This window comes from Miniopterus natalensis, chromosome 7 (assembly GCF_054644295.1).
Source record: "Miniopterus natalensis isolate mMinNat1 chromosome 7, mMinNat1.hap1, whole genome shotgun sequence".
NCBI lineage: Eukaryota > Metazoa > Chordata > Mammalia > Chiroptera > Miniopteridae > Miniopterus > Miniopterus natalensis.
In genome coordinates, this window is record NC_142087.1 from 75,370,993 (window position 1) to 75,392,963 (window position 21,971).

Here is a 21,971-nt window from a genome sequence, read left to right on the forward strand (position 1 = left end):
GTTTTTCCAAACCATGTGTCTGGACTAAAGTGGGAGGGAAAACATAAATTAGCCAAGATGCCCTTGAGTTTTAAGAAATGTAGAAGAGGCTGTTTCTTTGTGGAAGCAAAGAATATTCTGTTGAGCCAGGCTGGGCGTGGCTCAGCAGTTGAGCATCGACCTGGGATCCAGGAGATCACAGTTCGATTTCCCGTCAGGGCACAGGCCCGGGTTGTGGGCTCAGTCCCCAGTTGGGAACCTGCAAGAGGCAGCCGATCACTGATGACTCTCTCATCATTGATGTTTCTCTCTCTCTCCCTCTCCCTTCCTCTCTCTGAAATCAATAAAGATTTTAAAAAAAAGAATATTCTGTTGAGTCCAACCTACAAACACCTTGTGCCTATGAGAACCCCGTTCCCCCACATGTTCTATCCTTGTGACTTGCTGGTCCCCTTTGGGCCTTCAAGCTTTACATGTTCAGATTAGAAACCTGTGGGTAGAGCTGGGCACGGTCTACTTTGTCTCAAACTGTAGTTCTGTATGAATTTGTTCCTCGGATCTTTACGGCAGACCTGCTGTGTGCTGGGCACTGTGCTGGGCACCAGGGAGAGGCCAGTGCGACAGGTGCAGTGCTTGCCCTCAAGGACTGGCCTGGCAGTCAGGTGAGCAGACTAATACTGATCAGAGTAACTAAATGGTGGTAAATGCCAGAAGGAGACAGCTGAAGAGCTGGGATGGAGATGCAGGGAGGACTGGAAGGAACCACAGGGCAAAGGTCTGGAGAGCTGAGCTGCTAGAGTGGGTGCTCCCTGGTGATCCAGGGGGAGAGTGGGCAGGCCACACCCCCCGAATCCTGAATCAGAACCTTCAGGAGTGTGAGGAGCCAAGGCCAAGGCAGGTGCTTGGAGAGGGCCAGCCTCTGTCAGGAGGAAGTTCGCATCTTCCTCCTGCCGTGAAAAGAGCCATCCTGGCTCTGAACAGCCTCATCACAGGGTGGCCATGCTGTGGGGGAGAGTCAGCCCGGAGCCTTGGCCAAAGGTCCCCGGTCTGGCTGATCCTCAGCACTAACCAAGAAGCTTTAAAACAGACTGGTCCCCAATCATTGGGAGCGACCCCAGTACCCATCAGCAAGGCTGGTCGCATGGTGATGCTGCTGCACAGTGGCTGGCCGCCTGCAGCCTGTGTCACCATCCCTGCCAGCTGCAGCGCCCAGCGCCCAGGGACACAGGCAAGGCGCACAGAAGTGTGCATGGTGTAAGTAAAAACCTAAAAAAGCGCAAACACCTATTTCGTGCATCTATAAATGGGAGATTAAGTTAAATCAATCTCTAGGGGTGGGGTAGGGGATAGCCAAGGATGAGAGCACTGACATAGGATATGGTTCCCAAACTTTGCCAATTTTGGAGTCATCTGGGGACCTTCAAAAGAAAAATACTGATTCCTGCTCCCACCCCTGGGTCTTCTGATTTCACTGTGTGGCTGCTACCTGGACACTGGGATTCTAGTAGCTCCCCAGCAGGGTTTTAAGCCTGGAGTGACCAGTCCAATTGGTCTATTGGAAAATCACTGTGGCTGTTGGAGGAGAACTGAGAGGGAGGCCCAGGCCTGGGAATCTGGGCTTGAACTCCCCCCCCCCCCCCCCCCCCCGCTGATTCTGATGGCCAACCTTTTTGAGGTCCCCTTGCCTGACCTGCCCCACTTCTGTGAATGCCCTGATTCCAGTGGCCGCCCCGTGAGGGCAGGGCCCCTGCCTGTCCTGCCCACTGCTGTGTCCACCTGGTACTAAGCGACTGTATATACCACTCAAGGACACATCTTTTACAGACGTGTGGACCCCCCACCCCTGCCGGCCCTCCTGCCCCCAGTCAGGTGGGGCCGAGTGGTGGGAGGACGTGAGCTCTGGAGCCACACAGCCGTTTAGATCTCGGCTCTGCACTCGCTGCCTCTAGCTGCCTTGTCCCATCTCACGTGGTAGTTGGAGGGCTTGATGAGATCATCCAGGGAAGCGCTCGGCACAGGGCCTGGCCCGTAAGCCTGGGAACGTTAGCTTCGATTGTTCATGGGCTCATTCTGCAGGTGCCTATTGAGCAGGTGCAGACGTGGTGCCAGGTGCTGGGAGGTGAGAGTGCAGGAGGGGCACTTTTGTCCTTAGGGCTCCCAGCTGGAGCAAGGGGAAGGTGGGGGTGACTGGCGCGCACTTGGTGGTGGGCCATGGCAGCCCTTGACGTGTGCTGAAGATCGCGAGTTTTCACTGGCCAGCATGGCCTATAGCCTGGGAGTCCGGTTAGCTTTCTGACCTGTGTGCCCAGGCCAGCCACGCATCCCAGCGTTTGGTTTGCAGCAGACAGCTGCCGAGCGCATGGCCCAGGTGAGCCAGTGGCTGTCTTAAGCTGTCAGGATCTGCCAGTGTGGCAGAACTTTGGCCTGTGGGTTCTTTTAAAGTCAATGGGAGTTGGTTTTGCTTTTTAAATAAGTTTTGCTTTAAAAATAAAAAATGTATGCACACGCTACAAAATCCCAAGGCCAGAGAGTGGTGAGTGAGCCCCCCCCTCCCCCAGCCTGGTCCCCAGCCCCTGCTGTTCTCTGCAGAGGCCATGAGGTTCGGGTCCAGGTCCCCTTCCAGGGCAGGCGCAGCAGTTCTCTCCCTCCCCTCTCGCCGCCTCTCCCTTCTGCATCATGCTCTTTTCACTCAATATGTCTTCGAGATCTTTCCAGATGAGTGCACAGAGAGCCGCCCACTTTTTTAGCTGCTGAACAGAATTTCAGGGCCTGTCGGAGTTATAATTTAGGTGACCGTTTCTCTGTTGTTGGGCATTGAGGTTACCTGGAGCCTTGCTGTCACAAAGTCTGTTGCAGTGAGTATCGCTGTACATACATCACATTGTATTTCTGTAAAAATGGGTCTGTAGGATGAATATTTAATTGGGGAATTATGGGACCTTTTAAATTTTGTCCACTGTTGCCAAATTAACCTTCTCAGGGCAAGTGTAGAGTAGAGTAGTCAGCCCTTTCTGGACTCTCAAAGCCCAAGGGTCCTTCTGGGGCCAGCATGGGTTACTCTCGTGTGCCCCGCTTTGGGGACCAGGGAGGAAGGAGTTCTGTGTCCCCCTTTAGGGATGTGGATTATCAACTAATGTGCCAGGTCCCTCCCCCTTCCCACCCATGGCCCCTGGAGAATCCCTTTATTCCTGGCTGGCCCTGGCTCCTGGGACCTTCCTACCGTCATCTCAGCCCCTTTTGTCCTGTTGCCAGAGATGAGGCTGCTTTTTCTGCGGCCCATCAGGCTGGTAGAAGGGAAAACACCGACATCCAAAGACCTTCCCTTTGCTGTCGTCTGAAGGGCCCGCCATGCTCACTTTGGGGGAAGAGGTGACATTCCCATCATGTGCTTCTGGCCCAGCCTGACTGGAGGAAGAGAGGCAGGGTGCGAGCAAAGGCCGAAAACCTGCCTGGAGCTCCATGTGGCTGCAAATGGGTGTCCTTTGGCTGTGATTTTGATTTAAAAAAGGCTAAGTAGTCGCCAGTGTCTAAAAAGTGGGAGTTTTGAATAAAAATCCAAATGTGTGATTTCTCCAAAAATGTTGCAGCAGAAGGTGCAGGCCTGGCCTGGGCTGATGGACCTTGTAGTTTCTAGGACCCTCCTTCCTGTGTGTGTGTGTGTTTACAGCATTACTGTGATATAATTCACATACCACAGAATTCACCCATTTGAAATGTATAATTTAATGGCTTTTTGTATATTCACAGAGTTGCACAACCGTCAACCACAATCAATATTAGAACATTTTCATTACCCCCTTAGCTCTGACTACCCCAAGACCCCCACTAATCTATTGTCCTTCGCTATAGATTTGTCTTTTCTGGACATTTCATATATGTTTGTGTTTTAAAGGCACCGATAGGCCAGAGGTTTGAAGGCCCTATTCAGCCGGTGGACAGGTTTGTTTGGCCGTCATAGTGGTTTTAAAATTTTTAGGTTAGTTTTGAACAATTTTGAATTGGGAGAGTTTGAATGAATATTTGGGCCCTTGTCTTGAACAAAACAAGCTTGGCACATTCCCACTTGGAACAATCCACTGGAGCCAAGTAGCAGCCACCCTCTTTACATGGGGCAGCAGGTCTCCTGTTTGCCACAGTCCCCACCCCTCCCTGGTGGTCCCCGCCTGAAGTGTCAGCTGTGGTTTATTATCCTGCTCATGCTGCTGTGTTTCTTAGAGAAAAGTAAAAGGTCTCTGTCAAAAGTAGGAAACTGAAAACAAGCAGTGTGCTGAAAATGATTCTTAAGCATTGACCCACTTCCCTTGTGCTCATTTCCTGCCTGGTTTCTGGGTGCCTCTGAGTTTGGACACCCTGTTAGGGTCCAAGTTACAATCATCTCTTTTATGGGTATAGCATCTCGCCAAGAGTAACCCAGAGACAGAGAGAGTCTGAGGATTGTTTTCCTCTGGTTTTCAAATGGGGAAACTGAGGCACAGAGATGGTCAGAGGTGTGGTTAAGACCACAGGGCAGTGTAGGCTGCTGTTCTCAGGTGGGGGCTCCCCCAGGAGAGTGCATTTCTTCTTCCCCCTTTCCTTGCTCAGTTTTCTTTCCTCTCTCCCTCCTTCCTTTCTTTCCTGCAGTGAATATTCACTGAGCACCATATTGGTGATCATTTGTCAGGTAACAAACTACCCCAAACCTTAGTGGCTGAAAGCACTATCATTTTATGGTGCATGATTTTGCTGGCTGGTGGGGCTCATCCCAGTGGTTTTTCTGTTTCATGGTGTCGGCTGAGCTTACTCATGGGGCTGCATTCAGCTGGAGGCTTGGCCACACCAGAAGGGCCAACATGGCCTCACTTATGTGTCGGGCAGCTGGTACTATCTGCTGGGGCATCTCAGTCCCCCTCCACGTGGCCTCTCCAGCAGAGTTGCCTGGGCTTCTTCACATGGCCGTTGTCCTCCAAGAAGGTGACTCAGATGCTGCAAAGTGTCCTGAGGCCTAGACCCAGAAGTGACAGAGTGTTGCTTCTGCCACATTCAGTTGGTCAAAGCAAGTCACAGGCCTGGCCAGACTCAAGGGTGGGGAGGAATGGATCCTACCTTTTCATGGGCAGAGTCATATTGCACAGAGGTATGCAGGATAGGAGGGATGTGGGGGGCCAGCTTTAGAAACAAGCACCTACTATGTGCCAGGCATTATTCTCGGCCCTGGGAATACAAAGGGGAATAAGAGACTAAAACCTCTGCCCTCCAGGAGCTTTTATTTTGGGGAGGTGGGGGGGAAGACAGGAAAAAGTAAAATATATAGTATGCTGGTAAAAATAAAGAGAAATAAATTGGGGCAGGACAGGGAGTGGTGGAGGAGTTGCAAGGTCAGGGGAGGTCTCACTGAAGAGAGATATTTGAGCAAAGGAAGTGTGGGGTGAGCTTTACCGGTAAAGGGAACAGTAGGTGCAAAGGCCCTGGGGTGAGGACATGGCTGGTGTGGTTGGTAGAGAATGAGCGATGGGGTTGGAGAGGAGGTGGAGGGTCCAGATGGTTTAGGGAAGGGGGACCCTGTTTGGCATTACTGAATGAGGTGGAGAAGAGAGGGTTTTTTAAAAATTAAGATATAATTCATATAACATAAATTTGGCTCTTTTAAACTATATAATTCAGTGTTTTTCAGTATATTCACTGTGTTGAACAAACATCACCATGACCTAAACATCACCATCATCCAAAAAAGAAACCCCATAACCATTAGCAGTTATTCCTTCCTCTCATCCCTTGGGGGAGACAACCACTAATACACTTTCCGTCTCTGTGGATTTGCCTTTTAGATACATCAAAGGAATCATGTGATAGTGACTTTTGTGTCTGGCTTCTGTCCCTTGGCATGTTTTCAAAGTTCAGCCATGTTGTGGCGTGTTTCAGGGCATCGTTCCTTTTTATTGCTGAATAATATTCCATTGTGTGGATAGACTACGTTTTGTCCATTCATCAGTTGATGGACATGAGTTATTTCCACTTTTTGGCTATTTTGAATAGTGTACAAGTTTTTGTAACAGTGGATGTTTGGGGATGTTTGGATATCCTTTTGGATATGTTGCTGGATCACAGGGCAACTCTACATTTTTAACCTTTTTTAAAAAGCAATTATTGATTTTTAGAGAGAATGGAGGAGAGAGAGAGAGAAACATTGATTTGTTGTTCCTCTTATTTATGCATCATTGGTTGCTTCTTGTATGCCCCCTGGCCTGGAGATCAAACCCGCAATCTTGGCGTATTGGGATGGTGCTCTAACCAACTGAGCTACCCGGCCAGGGCCTCTATGTTTACCCTTTTGAAGAACTGCCAGACTGGTTTCCAAAGCTGCTGTACAATTTCACGTTCCCACCAGCAGTGTATGCGGGTTCCAGTCGCTCCACATCTTTGCCAACACTTACTGCTTTCCATTTTTGTGAAGTGGTATGGTGGAAGATTTTGAGCGGAGGAGGGCTTTGGTTTTAACAGTATCTTTCAGAGGAGTAGACTGAAGGGGAGCAAAAGAAGCAGGGGACCAGTGAGCAGGCTACTGCATGAGTCCCAGCAAGGAGGACAGTATCTTGCGCTGGGGTGGTGGTGAGGGAGGTGGGAGAAGTGATCAGATTTGGGATACTTTTTTTTTTTTTTTAAATATATCTCTCTTGATTTCAGGGACAGGAAGGGAGAGGGAGAAAGAGAAACATCAATGATGAGAGAGTCATTGATCGGCTGCCTCCTGCGCGCCCCCGACTGGGGATCAAGCCCATCACACGGGCATGTGCCCTGACCGGGAATCGAACCCCGATCTCCTGGATCCTAGGTCGATGCTCAGCTGCTGAGCCACGCCCGGCCGGGCTGGGATACATTTTTAAGGCAGAACCGAGAGGATCTGTGTACAGATTGAATGGGGTGAGGGGTGAGAAAGAAAGAGGAGCCGAGGATGCTCCCAGGCATGTGGCCTGAGCAGCTGGGCAGGGTGCTGCCTTTAGCTGAGTTGGAGAAGACCTCAGGTGGAGGGTCTTTTTGTGATTTCTTACACCGTCCGCTTGGTGGGCAGGGGCAGCCCCTTTTCCTGTTTTCTTGTTTTGTTTTGTGTTTTTTAGCCGGCCCAGCTGGGAAGTTTCGATTGGCACTTAGGGAAGGGGATGTGGGAGAAGAAAGCAAATGCTGTGATTCACATGCGTTAAAAATAATGTGCACTGGCCATGTCCCGAATGTTACCTAAAGCGAGCCACTTGTGTTCTTTCCCTCGGAGTGGGATAATTTGTGCCCTGGGAGTGACAAAGGACGGCGAGGTTATTCATTTTGGTTCAAAGGGTGTGTGGGCTGCAGCCTGCAGGACTCTGGTTTCTGAGGCCATTTAGGGGATTATCCGGAGAGAAAGTTGTCCCGTGAATGGTTCGTGAGCCCAGCGGGGGCTAATCCTGAACTCCTTCCTGTGGGCTGGGAATGTCTTGGGGCTTGTTCCCCCCTTAGCCCACTAGACAGTCAGCAAACGCTTTCTGGGCTCTCTCCTGCTTTGGGGCACTGTCCTAAATACCAGGAGATGGGGTGGGGGAGACTATAGCTGACAGGTAGCAATAAAAGGGACACATTTCCCCCTCCCCCAGGAGCATCTCGATGGTTACTCAGCTCTGGAGTCATAGTGCTCAGGGTCAAGTCTGGCTTCTGTACTTATGAGCTGCGTGACCTTGAGCAAGTGATTTAAGCTTTCTGGTCTGTTGTTTCTCAGTCCATAAAAGGGGGAAATCCCAGCACCCACTGTATAGAGTTCTCCTGAGACTCAAAAGACATAATCCATATATAGTGATTAGCCTTTGTTTCTATGATCCAGTGAGAGAGATACAGAAAGCGACCGCTTATTACGCACCTACAGTGTGTGGGCCTTCTGTTAAATGATTCAGCCACATTAAACTGTCAGATTGACCTCCTAACAGCCCTGCCCAGTGGCAGTTCCTGACACAGGGGAACCAACCAAAATGCAGAAGTTAAGCCCTTGGGTTAAAGTCACACGGCTGGCAGAAGAAATGATAGGATTTGAACCCAAGACCGACTAGCTTCCTTTCTGCTCATGCCAGGATAGGTTGAGATGCGCTTCCTGTGAGCAGAGAGCTTCAGGCACATCTTGGAAAGGAGGCGGCCCACCCAGCTGGGGCGGGTCTGGGTTGTCTAAGCCCGGGCTCCTCAGGGGGTCTCCAGCACCCACCCATGCCTGGCTCCCATCTCTCTTGGAGAAACCAACCCACCCAGCCTCTTTCGCCCTTAGTAGTACAATCAAGACATTTTTTTACCACAATTTTATTTTGGGGGAGAACTTCCTGTGTGTTCCCCAGCTCTCCCTCCACTGAGGTCGCCCTCCTCTCTCACACCTCCCCTGTTCAGGCACAGAAATAGTCCCAGCTGTGAGAGGAAGGTTCCAGAGTTTAAAACTGCAACTGGGTACTATTTATACTCCGGCCGGAAAGATGTTTTTTTGCACAGCGTTTATTTTGTTGTGGTGGCGACGGCTCCTGCTGCAGGCAGCCGGCTCTGGCACCGTCTAAACATTTCCCGGGGACAAGTGGGTGGCGAGGAACCTTCAGGTGTGAGGGGCAGTGCCAGGCCTGCCCAGAAATGTGTGGTGTCGCTTCCCGAGAGCAGGGCGATTGGGCCTGGGAAGCCAGAGAAAGAGGCTCATGGTCTAGATGAAGTTTTCCCCTAGATGCCTGGTAATTAAAAACAAAACAAGACAAAAAAACAAACAAAACCAAAACACGTGGTATTTTATAAGCCATGAAAGTCGCACATACTTGAGGGGGAAAGGTTCAAACTAATTTTTACACAGTGATGAAAGCAGGGTTATAAACTGGCAGACCCGTTCACATTCGTGTTTAGCTTGGCCCACGGAGCATTAGAAAATTTTTTTTTTTTGAATTTGTGCCACTACTTAAAAACTGGGACATTTCCCATAAAATGAGAATTTCTGGCCTCTCTTGGAAAATGAAAGGAGTCTGGCACCCCTGGGCCCATGTCCTGATGGGCTGCTAGTGGTGGCTGCTGTAGCACTTTGAGCTCAGCACGAGATCCAGTCCCTGCATCACTTGTTCACGTCACTGCCTGGCCCGGGTCACTGGCGTTTTGGACCCTTCAAATAACATAAAACCGTCTAGTCTCTCTTGTCAGACTCCCCAGTCCCTACTCTCCTGGGCCAAGTAAGTACTAGGAATAGGGTTTCCAAAGAAATGACAGGGTGCCCAGTTAAGATGTGAATTTCAGAGAAACAACAAATAATATGTTAGTGTGGGTATGTCCCCGGCGCATCAAGGTTGGTCTGCATCTCCGCAGGCCTTTGTCTGCCACACACGTATCTTGGTGGTGTTACAAGGTTAGGTTCATATTCTGCATCTTCTACGACTCACGTTTCCTCTCTGGGTGTTTCTCAGGCATTTCTCAGGGTTTATAGGAGCAGCTTTGAGGCTGTGGACTCAAACCTACGTGAGAATCCTGGCCCCACCACAGGCTAGCTGTGTGACCTTGAGCGGGTTACCTCACCTCTCTGAGCCTCAGTTTCCTCATCTGAACAATGGGGATGATAAGGGTAGCTTTGTTATTTCCCGGTGGGATTTATTTCATGTCTTTTGAAAGAATGTCCCCGGGAAATGTCGAGTGCATGGTCCACGGTGGCTTTCACCGGCCCTCGGGTGTCGTGATTGCTGCCAGCTTATCGCTATTTCAAATGAGGCTCGGAGAGGTTTTGGGAAGGAAATGGAGGGAGGTTTAGAGGGAGCTGGGCAGGTAATCCTAAGATTTAGTTGGCTTTTTTTTAAATGAAAGGCGTTTGTCTCCCTGGAGACCACTGGCTAACCTGGATACTGTGTCTCTCCAGGCCAGGGAGGTGGAGGAGACCGTCGAGGGGATGCTGCTGCGGCTGGAGGAGTTCTGCAGCCTGGCTGGCGCGGTGAGTGTCGGCCTGGAGCGGGCTCCCCCGTCCCCCGCCGGCGCCGGGCGCCTGGAGCTTTCCGGGGAAGCCGTCGGGCGGGGATTTAGCAACCAGAGGGCCTGGGCGGCGGCCAGGGCGCAGGCAGCCCCCCGGCACCGCGTCCTGGGGCAGCCATCTTGACAGGCCTTCCCCGTGGCTCATTCCGCCGAGGAGCCCGGCCCGGGCCACCAGGTGGCACCCTCGGCTCCGGCGCGGGCCTTCGCGGGGATCTGACACTATATTTAACTTCCCTGGGCGCCCTGCGCAGTGCCCGGCAAACGCGGGGACACCGGGAAGTGCTTCAGGCCCGCGAGGCCCAGCTGGAGCCTCCTGCCCGGGCCGTGCCCGCGCCGGTGGGCACCGCTTCCTTCCCGAAGCCTGTCGCGCGCTCCACGTTGGCCTCCTACCCTGTTTTGTTTTGTTTTGTTTGGGTTTTTGTTTTTTAAAATCAAACCCTCTTGGTTGGATGGGGAAGAACGTGGAAGACGGTGCCGTGGGCCCAGGAGACGGGGTCGCCACTCCAAACCCTCTAGAAATCTCCTCTAGATCCTGGCGCCCCCAGGATTGCTGCCGGCCGGGCGTGAGGCCCCAAGGAGCAATGAGAGAATGTTTCTGGACGTTCCCAAGCTTATGAAAAGCAAACCAGCAATCAGAGAGGCAGGCTTCTGCCTGGGGCCCAGAGGGTAGAGCTCAGTGTCGTGCCCAGGCCCCGCCTCGCCCTGCAGCGGGGGAAGCCTGGTGGGCGCAGTGGTTTGGCTCTGCCCCTGAGAAGCCAGGTCTGCAGAGGGGTTTGTGAGAGCCACGGGAGTCACAGTGACCGCAGCCCCAGATGTTTACTGAGCATCTCCTCTGTGCCAGGCACCCTATAAAGTGCTTCCCGTGTAATCTCATCTCCTCTGGAAGCAACCCAGCGTGATGGGCATCGGGTCATCCCCATTCGTTCAACACACCTACCTTGTGCCCGCCTTGGGGACAGGCCGTGAACAGACAGAAACGTCCCTACAAGAACCTATGTGCGTTTTTCTCGAGAGCCGCTCTTTTAGTTCAGGTGGGAGCTGGGCAATGAGACAGACTTTGAAGGGCCTCTACAGTCCTTTCTTCATCAGCAATACGGGCGCCTTCTGCGACCGGGCCCTGTGCGAGTCTGAGGGTGCAGAGTCTGATCCGCTCTGTTCCCCTGAGCCCCAGTCTGCTGGGGGAGCCCGGTGTGTGTCCTGGTCCCTGTCATTCGGTGTGGAAATGCTGTCATTATGGTGTGCTCAGGTACAAAGGGAGCCTGCAGAGGTTTTGAAAAGAGAAAGAGGGTCTAGAAGGAACTGGGCACGTAATCCTAAGACTTGGTTTGCTTTAAAAAAAAAAATCAAAGGCATAAGCATTAGTTTCTGCCTGGGAAATTGGGAAGGCTTCGTAGAACAGGTGGTGATTAATTTGGGGGTTGAAGGAGCAACAGAAAGAATTCAGCCGCTGGGGAGGACAGGTGTCCAGGCAGAGGGCCTGGCCTGTGGGTATGGCCTGCCGGGCATAGTGTGGACAGTGAGGGCCCATAGGTGGGTGTGGATTTGGAAGATGGTGTGAACTGGTGACCCAGGGACATTTTTGTTGACAAGTCCTAGCCCGTCCTCCTGTGAAAGGAGACCCCTCCCTCCCCCCCGTTGATCCAGGAGGACAACTTGGGGTGGGGGTCAGCTTGGACAGGTGGAGAGGGGCCCACGCCACGCTTGCCTTAAAAACCGCCAAGGCTTCTTGTGCTGGGAAGTCAGTGTTTGGGTTGCCAGGAGGCCCAGGGTCGCAGGCTGCATCGAGAAGTTCTCCGAATTCAAAACCTTATGCAAAGACTTTAATACCGAGGTGACACAGGTGACCCACAGGCCCAATCCCGTCCAAAGATATGTTGGATGTTTCTGCGGGGAAGGAATTCGCTACTGACATTTATAGAATGTCATGCAAAAAATCTGGGTTTCTGGCTTCTTAGAAAAACAAAGATCCCCCCCTCCTTGGGTGCTTGTTTCCACCTGGCCAGCATCAGCAGAGCTGCATAGTGGCTGTCCCCTGTGGCAGCTCACCACTGTCCCCACTGCCCCCCATGGGAGCCTCCCTGACTCCACAGCCACCTGCCAGCTACATCCAGCATCTGCTCGTGTGTTTTAAGGTAGAGCATGTTTCTCTGTATTTTAGGGCCTGCTGAATGCGGGCACATAAAACCAGACCAGGAGGGCCCCTGTTTCAAGAAATGGAGGAGAGTGCACTTCCCGTGGATGTGAAAACTATTTCAGCGTGTTTATATGCAAATAAACATGTCTATGTTGGTAGAATGCACCTAGGACACACTTTCGTGGCCCCTGGAGACATTTTGAATGTGCAGTCCTACATTAATGCTCTGTGCTGATGCTGTTTAGATCAGGGGTCCTCTGGGCCCCAGCAGCTGATGATTAGCTGACCTAGTGTGTCTGCATCCAGGTGTCGTGAGCTCCACGGTACAGAGAGAGGAGACCAGCTATCGGCCCTGGTGCGGACGGACCTCCATTTCTCTTCATCTAAGCTAGCAATGTGTGGGGACCTCTGGGGGGCAGGTGATGTCACACCACAGACCACTGTCCGAGTCCCTGCCTTGTCTTTTGGAAACACTGATCAAGTTAGAGGGCTGAGAGAAGCCAGGCTCCTTGGTACACAGTACAGAGAGAAGCTATTTCATTTCTGATAAAATCAGGCTGTTTGAAATGAGGGTCCGGCTTTCTGTCTGGTGCATTAACTCCTCTGCCGGCCTGTCCTCAATCACTCTCTGTGACTGCAGTTCACTGCCCTGTGCCTGCGACCTGTTTTGACCTTAGATACAGTGCCAGTTGCTGTCGCTTCAGGCTCTGAGTCTCCCACTTTGGGGCCTCGGACACAGCACGTCACCTCTCTGTACCTCTATTTTCTCCTCTATAAAGTGGAGATAATGGTTCCGACGATCTATTGCTGCACCCAACTACCCTGAAACTTAGTGGTTTACAACAGCAGCTCATTTATGATGTGGGCCAGGGCCCGGCACAGAGGGGATGGCTCATCTGAGCCCCGTGGCACCTGCTGGGCTGGGGATGTCCAAGGTGGTTCCTTGTCTCACTTGTCGGATGTCTGGGCTGGGAGGGGGCCAGCTGGGGACTGGTTGGCATGCCCGTCCTTCTTGCAGCCTCCCCACGTGGCTAGCTTGGGCTGCCTCCTAGCGTGGCGGTCTGGCCCCCTGAGCTAGCATTTCAGCAGACAGGAAGCAGAAGATGCCAGTCTCTGGAGGCTTCCATATGGAAATTGACACAGTGTCACTTTTGTCATATTTTCGGGGGGGTGTCAAATCAATCACCCAGATCCCAGGGGAGAGGGCGTAAACCCCATCTCTTCATGGAAGGAACGTGAAGAACTTGCAGACATCTTTAACCTGCTGGTGCTGTCCATCTCCGAGCTATTGTGAGGAGCAGATGAGGCAGGGATGTACACTTCCCACCCACTAGTGTGGCCCAAGGGGACAGGACAGGCAGTGACAAGTATGGACACGGATGTGGAGCAACTGGGACTCTCACTGGCCGGTGGAAAGGCAAAAAGCCACTTTGGAAAATAGTTTGGCGGTTTCTTATAAAGCCGAACGTCTGCTTACCCTACATCCTAGCAGTTCTCATTCTAGATGATTTCCCAAAGGACGTGAAAACAAGTGTCCGCAAGGACTGGAACGCAAGTGTTCGTAGCAGCTTTGTTCATGGTGTCCCAAACTGGAAACTACCCAAACAGCAGGCATGGGTGAATAAATTGCTATTTATTCATACCCAGCAGTGGGGGAGAACGTACACACAACAGCGCGACGACTCTCACAAACGTGATGGTGAGTGAATGCATCCTGTGTGGTTCCCTTAATACGAAGTTCAAAAATAGTCAAAACTAATGTATGGTGGTGGAAGCCAGAGAGGTCGGCTTTGGGAGTGCCACGCCTGGGAAGATGGGATGTTCCGTACACTGGTGTGGGTGGCGGTTACACAGATGTAAACACACGTACGAATTGATTGAGCTGTCCACTCAAGGCCCGCGCACTTTATGTCATGTGCACTCAATTAAAAATAATTGCTTAGCACAGTGCCTGCTATATACTAAGTGACCCACACAGTAGCTACTGGGGTTATTGTCACCAGTATCAGCACCAGGGGGTTGTGACACTGACAAGGTTATATACAGGACCTGGATTTGTAAAGCCTTCCAGCTCGGTGCCCTCTGGGGTTGGGGCAGGTGGCCCAGGCCCTCTGAAACCACGGTGGCCTTGGGCCCAACTTCTGGCACAGAGCACACACTTTGCTCACATAAATGGAGAAAATTTCCTGTTGGCCTCAGCCCAGCAGTTGCATTTGGCATTGGTGTGTGTGTTCTTGGGTCAAGTGCATTTGGCTCTCCTTCCTGGGGGCCCTGAATCATCCTGGACAGCCTTCTTTGCTCTGTGGTAACCCCACCTCCACTGCCCAGACTTCTGGGCTCCGAAGACCAGCTTTGAGGAGGGGCATGAACAGGCTGGGGAAGGAAAGGGTTTGCCAGGCCCCCAGCCCAATGAATCTGGCTGGGGGTTCATCCTGGCAGTGGCTCAGAAAGCATTGATTCCTCATTGACATCTCTTTGCTCTTCTCAGGAACGTATAAAACTTGCAAATTCAGGTGCCTGGGACGTGATGGTGTGTGGTGGGTTGGGTGTGAGAAATGTGTCGCTTCCCTTTGACTCTGCTATAACAAGGAAAATGCACAGGGTGGCCAGGGACACCATGTTGGGGAGCACTAGGGAGTGGTGGGGAGTGTGGTTAACCAAAGGAGGCAGCTGTCACCGAGCTCTAGCTGATTGTTGTCACGTGGAACTTGGCCTCAGTGTGGCATGGTCTTTAGCATGCAGAAATCCAGATCCAGTTTCTAGGGAAATAGTCTTAATATTAGATCTTGGCACGTAACTTGGTTGTGCTTTTGTTTTGTTTGTTTTTAAGACATGCAGGCTGGTTCTAACATGGGTAGATAGAAAGAACATGTTTGTAGATCTCTGGCTTTGGGGGGTGGCCTCAGACCAACCTGGATTGGAGTCCCCCATCTTCCACTTTGCAGCTTTGTGATGTTGAGTCAGCTCATTTAGTTTTCCTGAGTTTTTCTTAGTTTCATCACCTGTAAAATAAGGTTGAAGATAAAATAGTTCCTCTTCACAGGGTCTGCTACCCTCTGCTTTCCCCCTAGGGTAGAGCCTGCCTTTTGGGCAGGTGTAGATAGATCCCTAACACCTACAGTTTCAGCTGGTGGAGAAGCATCCTCAGAGAGGGCCTCTGGCTTTGCGCTCAGACCCTCTGTTCCTCTGGTTCCTTCAGATTTAGAGGGAGGCAGGGGAGCGCTCTGTGAATCTCCTCTCTACAGCGTTCCCTTCTCTCCTGTAAGTTGCTAAGACCAATTCCTCCCAATTCTCTCTCTCAACGCCCCCCAATATGTTTCTTTGCCAGTTAATAGAAAAGATTGCATTTGACCCATTGCATCCTAACCTCACCGTGAGTTGTCTGCTCTGTATTGCATCATGGCGATTTCTTCTGAGGTCAGTCTCGTGGCGAGATGGGCTTCTCCCTAGAAAAGTGACCTTGGGGAAACGGGGGCGGATAGTGAGGACTTTTCCCTATCGCGTAGCAAATGCAGGTGCCTGCGGAGCCAGGCAGCATCTGGACATGAGCGCAGGGGACAGGTGAGGCATTAGGGAGGGGTGGCGACTGTGGAAGCTGGAGAGCTCATGCCCGTCTGCAGGGAGCAGCCTTCAGTGCCTGGGGAGACGCAGGCCACGTGTTGCTGAAGCTGCTAGAGAAGTTGTACATCCAGATTTAACCATGTCAGTCTTTTTAAAGTCCCATTTATGTGCTTTATTGTAGAATAGTTTTAGATTTACAGAAAAGTCGCAGGGGCAGTACAGAGAGTTCCCATATCCCTTCATCTGCTTCCCCATTTGTTAACATATTACATCACCGCGTACCTTTGTTGAAACGAAAAAAACGACGCTGGTCTGTTGCTGCTCCCTGGACTCCACACTTGATTTTGGTGTCGCCAGCTTCCCATTAATGCCTCGTGCCTGTTCCAGGCCCCCACCTAAGTGACCACATTGCCTTCGGTGGTCACGTCTCCTTAGCCTCCGCTGTCTCTGATGGTTCCTTTCCTCGCTTTCTGCGACCTGGGCAGTTTGGAGGAGCACTTGTCAAGTACTTTGTAGATGGCCCCTCCGTTTGGGTTTGTCTGATGTTTTTCTTGTGGTCAGGTGGGGGTTGTGCATTTCTGGAGAGAAAGCCACATAAGTGAGGTGCCTTCTTGTCACATCATCTCGGGCAAGTGACACCCGCTGGGATGGACATCGCTGGGATGTTAGTCTTGGTCAGGTCTCTCCGTGGTGACATCGCCACATTCCCCTCGGATCATTTGCTCCTATCAGACTCATGTGTATTTATTTTATACTGTGGGTTCTAATCCAGTGTTACATTATTTATTTTGTTCAGATTGTTCCGACGTTGCCTCTTGGCTCTTTTGGGTGGCTCCTGTGTTCCTTTGACATGCTCCCATCCCTCATTTTCTTAAACACTTCCTCTCTTCCTGGCTCCACTGGGCACTCCAGACGCTTACACTTCCCCGCCCCAGCCCTGGAATCACCGTCTCTCCTAGGAACCCCATTGGAACTTTAAAGTTGGAAATTAAATCAAATTTAAAAACTAAGCACTTCGTGAGCTCAATCAGGTGCAGCCACAGGCCACATTCAGACGTAGAAGATCTTACTTAATCCCCAGAGCATTCTTTCAAGAGAAGGACCAGTATAATCCCTATTTTACAGATGAGGAAACTGAGGCACAGGGAGGCCAGGGCAGAGACTGAGGCCAGGCAGCCTGAGCCAGACGCCGCCCTCTCAGGATGATCTTCAACCTCCTGGGGTCAGGGCTGGGGAAGGGAGTTTCCACTGGACAGTGGGCTTGGCGCCAGGAGCCTGGGGAGATGGCAGTGCTGTGACCAGAGGAGGGAGCCGGGACAGGAGTGTGGTTTTGGACATGCAGGGCCATGGGACAGCTTCCGTGGAACCCAGGGCGTCCTGAGGGTGGTGGGAACAGAATTTCAGGAGAACCGTAGGTCTTGTGTACTTAGGCAGAGAGGGGAAGAAACACAGGTACAGTTTTTAAAAATGTTTTTACAACTAAAATTTTGTCCTGAGTTGTCACCTGTGTTGCTTATCTATTGCTGCCTAACAAATGATCCCAGAGTTCGTGACCTCAGCAATTCTTTTTTACTTGATAGTGTCTGTGGTCAGGAGTCTGGGTGCAGCCCAGCTGGTTTCTGTGGTTCAGACTCTCAGGCTGCAGCAAGGCACTGGCCAGGGCCATGGGCACCTCAGGGCTCAAGAGGGGCAGGATTGCGCCCGGGCAGAGTCGGTGGTTCTGGGCAGGATTCGGCTCCTGACTGGCAGCTGGCAGGAGGCGCTCAGTTCCTAGCCACATGGGCCTCTCCAGCATGGCAGCCTGCTCCATCCAAGCGAGCAGCCGAGAGGGCATGTGAGAAAGAGGAGGGGAGAGAGACGTGCGTGAACAAGCCAGCGACAGAGAGAGACTGCCAGCAAGGTGGAGTGACAGTCGTCTGTACGCTAGGCTCAGGAGTGACATCGCTTGTTTTGGCTGACAGCTCCTCATTAGAAGCAAGTCTCTACGTCAAGCCCACAGACAAAGGGAGGGGATCCCACAGGGCGTGAATAGCAGCAGGCGGGGTCACTGAGGACCCTGTCAGACTGCCTGCCACACCAGGCCAGACACTCTGCTAAGCATCTGTCCTCACAGCATTCCAAGGAAGCAAGGGCCATTGTAGTTGCTTCCCTGTCCAGATAAGCAAAGGAGGGCTCAGAGAGGTGCAGTGACTTGCCCAGGGACACACAGCTCATGATGGGTAGAGCTCAATAGTCCCGCTCCGAGTGTATCCACTGGTGTTTCTCTGACTGTCCCCAGATCCCCACTCCAGCATAGCCTTGGAGGCTGAAAACAGATGGCCAGCTGACCCCTGACAAAGTAGGCCAGCCTCTGAGGGGCCTGGGAACCAGCATTTGACTGGCTTCCCGCAGGGCATTCAGATGCTCCCTGGAGCCTGAGAGCGGCCGGTGTGTATACTGCCTCTCTGCACGGTAGGGTCACAACGGGGAAATGGAATTTCTCTCTCACACACCAGGCACTGGGCTCGGTTCTTTTGGCCCTGAAGGAAAATGGAGGCTTAAGTGTCTGATTTCAGTGATAAAAGGAAGGTGGTGGCTTCATAAAGTTCACAATCACTTTTGGGGTCCTTCCAAGCAGAAGAAATTGAGCATTAAGTGAGATGCGTGGTGCACGGGAGACGCTCAGCACAGTGTCCGCACGTAGGAAGCACCCTGACAAGTTGTGTTTTTCATTAACATTGTTCATGTTAATGATCAACTCATTAGTATTATTAATTCCAGGGCAGTGAAAACTTGGCTCACTTCTAATTCAGTTTAGAGATTTAGACTCTTTCCTTTGCTCCAGTTTAGTGGTTTAGAAAATGAAGCCCTGGCCGGGTAGCTCAGTTGGTTAGAGCATCGCCCCGATATGCTGAGGTTGTGGGTTCAGTCCCCGGCCAAGGCACATGCAAGAGTCAACCAATGATGCATAAGTAAATGGAACAACAAGCTGATGTTTCTCCCCATCTCTCTCTCTCTCTAATCAATCAATAAATTAATTTTAAAAGAAAATGAAGGTATTTTGTTTGGGACTAGGGGTGGTGGTGGTTTTGGGGGAAAACAATTAACTTGCGGTTCAATAAATAATACCTGGATAGGGCTGGGCCCCGAGAGGCAGTGGTGTGGGTCTCCACCCGGGACTCTAGGTTGGTCCTGAGCCTGCCCCTGAGCAGGATGCCTCTCATGTCTGGGCCAGCAGCAAGGCCTCTGTGGTCCCTGGCCGATCCCAGAGGCGGGCCGGAGGGTGCGGCGATGGGTCAGAGGGCCTCATGAGCTGTTTTATTCTCTGCAGATCAGGAGCGACACTTCACAGATCTTGGAGGAAAACATCCCTCTCCTTAAGGCCAAGGTGACAGAAATGCGTGGCATCTACGCCAAAGTCGACCAGCTGGAGGTATGTCCAGGAAAATGAGCTTTCTTTGTGAGATATGTGGACTGGTTCTGCCTCTTCTGTCCTGTCTTCTGAGATACTGATCTGACCTTGGGAGTGCCAGGCATCAGACCTAGTGCAGGGGGTTGAGGCTACACTCACATGGTATTTTAAAACTATGACAAATATGAATTTATATAAAGTATTCTATTTAAAATTGGGGTACTTTCTATAAAAATCTGAATGTTAAACTGCTTTTGGAAATTCAGGAGCTTTGATAACCCTGGACTCACATTGCTTTAAATACTTTCATCTATTTATTGTTCAGGGTATAAATATATAAAGTGCACCCATCTAAGTGTACAGTTCAGTGAATTTTTACACATATAAACTCCCACGTGACCCAAATTGAGAAATGGGACATTTCCAGTCCCTGGGCCGAATTGTAGATCTGGTGGCAGCTGCCCATCAGATGAGGTGTGTGCTTTCTAGTTCACCACAGTCCCCACCATGCCCTACTGCCTCACTGCTGCCTTCTCTCCCCCATCTGTTGCTTGTGTGGGCCAAGCTGCATGGCATCTCATTTTCCTCCTTGCTGCACTACAGCATTGGTGCCCTCCCTGCCCCATCTCCCAGAGGAGGAGCGTAAGCTCCAAGACATAAGCAATTTACCCAGGGTCACACAGCTAATTCTGTGACTCAGCTTCCATCCAGTGGGGCCTAAACTCTTAATTGTACTGTGGCTCTCAGCTTGGGATCTTGGCTCCTTGCACAGAGAAGACCAGGAGGCTGGGAGGAGCTTGCAGAGTAGTAGTGCTCACCTGGACAGAGGGAATTTGGGCCCCTGCGAGCTGCAGGCGAGGGGAGTATGGCAGGCAGTGCTGGAGTTAGCAGAGAATTAACATTCTTGTCAGCAGAGATGAGGCAGGACTATAATTAAAACTTTGCCCTTGGAATAGCTGATTCATTTGCATTTTATTCCACACGTTGGAAAGAGGGGAAAAACACACGAAGATTTGCAGCCCTGGTTCTTGCCTTGCTTGGATCGGCACAGCTCTCGATCCCAATTCTTTCCTTAGCATTCGGTTCACTAACATTTATTGCAGGCCTACTGTGCGCCACTCACAGTTCGAAAGACAGATATAGCCCCCGGCCATGTTCTAGCAAGAGAGACTTGCCGACAAAGCATTACATTAGCAGTTTCCTATTGCCACCATCACAAATTACCTCAAATTAGTGGCTTAAAACATGAATTTATTATCTTATAGCTCCTGAGGTCAAAAGTCCAAAATGTGTCTTACCGGCTAAAATGGAGGTGTCAGCGGGGTTCCTTTTGGAGGCTCTAGGGGAGAACCCATACCTTTGCCTTTTCCAGCCTGCATGTCTCAGCTCATGACCTCTTCCTCCGTCTTCAGAGCCCACAGCCCAGCATCTTCCAGTCTCTCTCCTACTCGGACCCTCCTGCTCCCTTCTTCTAAGGACCCTGCGATTGCATGGGGCCCACCTGAAGAAGCCAGAGTCATTGTCCCCTCTCAGGATCCTTAGTCACATCTGCAGAGTCCCTTTTGCTGTGCGAGGTAACATATTCACAGGTTCCAGGAATGAGGGCGTGGACATCTTTGGGGGCCGTTGTTCTGCTGACCACAGTTACCACGGGTGACTTAGAGTGAGGCGAGTGCTCGGGAGGGAAGTCGCGACCGAGGAGTGGAATCTACAGGCCCCCGGCGGAAGAGTGGAAGGAGCAGTGTCGGGTGGGAGGTGAGGGCAGGGCCACAGCTCAGACAGAGGCCCAGAGGCAGGAAGGGTGGAGATGGGGACACCAGAAGGATCCTGGGATGCCCAGATCACAGGACATAACCAGAGCAGAGCTGGAGAAATTGGGCAGCAGGAGCCCTTGTCTAGGCCTTGCCATCCAAGGATTTTGGCCTTTATCCTGAGAAACAGGAAGCCACTGGAAAGCCAGGATTGCCTGTGGTCAGGAGCTCAACTCTAGACAGCCCAGCCTCAGTGCTGTTAATACTCTGGGCCTGAAGTTCTCTGTGGTGGGGCCTTTCTGTGGGCATCAGAGGATGTTCAGCGGCATCCCAGCTTCCACCCACGAGATGCCAGTAGCATCTTCCCACCCCCACCCCCCACTACATTGTGACAACCAAAATGTCTCTAGAAGTTGCAAGTGGCTCCTGGTGGGAATCTCTACTCTAGGGTCCTGCTGCCCCAGTTCAGATCCCAGGCTACCCCTTCCCAGTGTGGGTCCCCAGCAAATTCTGAGTCCCCATTTCACTATAAAATGGGTAACTGTAGTGAGGTTCTTGAACCCAAACCATATCGATCTTTACCCGACAAACATTTGCTGAACACTTACTCTGGGCTACCCTGAGGCGAGTGCTGGGAGCATGGCCGGGGCGAGGCTCCCAGTCTCCTGGCGGCCTGCGCGGGGTGCTGGGTGAGAAAGCGGGTCGGGCGAGAGAGGCCGCCTGTGCGAGCACCTGAAGAGGGGGCCCCCTGTGTTCAGAGCAGCGCAGTTTACAGTAGCTAAGATCTGGAAACAGCCCAAGTGCCCAGTGGTAGATGAGTGGATAAAAAAGCTGTGGGACATTCATACCATGGAATACTACGCAGCTGTAAAGAAGGAGGAGCTCTTACCCTTTGGGACAGCGTGGAGGGACCTGGAGAATATTATGCTAAGTGAAATAAGCCGGGCAGAGAAAGACAAACATCACATGATCTCGCTTATACGTGGAATCTAAAGAACTTAATAAACTGATGAACAGAATAGATTCAATGACATGGATGCATAGATCAGACTGAGGAATGTCAGAGGAAGGGAGGAGGGCAGGTGGGTGGAGGGGGAGAGAGTAACCAAAGAATTTATATGCATATACGCACAACCCAAGGACACGGACAATGGTGGGGAGGGGGGTGGGACGGGGTGGAGTGGGTCATTTG

General features: G+C 51.6%; 1 protein-coding gene across 1 annotated transcript in view; it reads left to right on the plus strand.

The window, feature by feature from the left end:
• Positions 1-21,971, plus strand: part of BCAS4 (breast carcinoma amplified sequence 4) — a 51,444-nt gene that overhangs the window by 3,958 nt on the left and 25,515 nt on the right. Inside the window, exons 2-3 of the mRNA XM_087818629.1 lie at positions 9,833-9,904; positions 18,948-19,049. Of these exons, the coding sequence (XP_087674755.1) occupies positions 9,833-9,904; positions 18,948-19,049 (174 nt within the window). The remainder of the gene's footprint in view (positions 1-9,832; positions 9,905-18,947; positions 19,050-21,971) is intronic.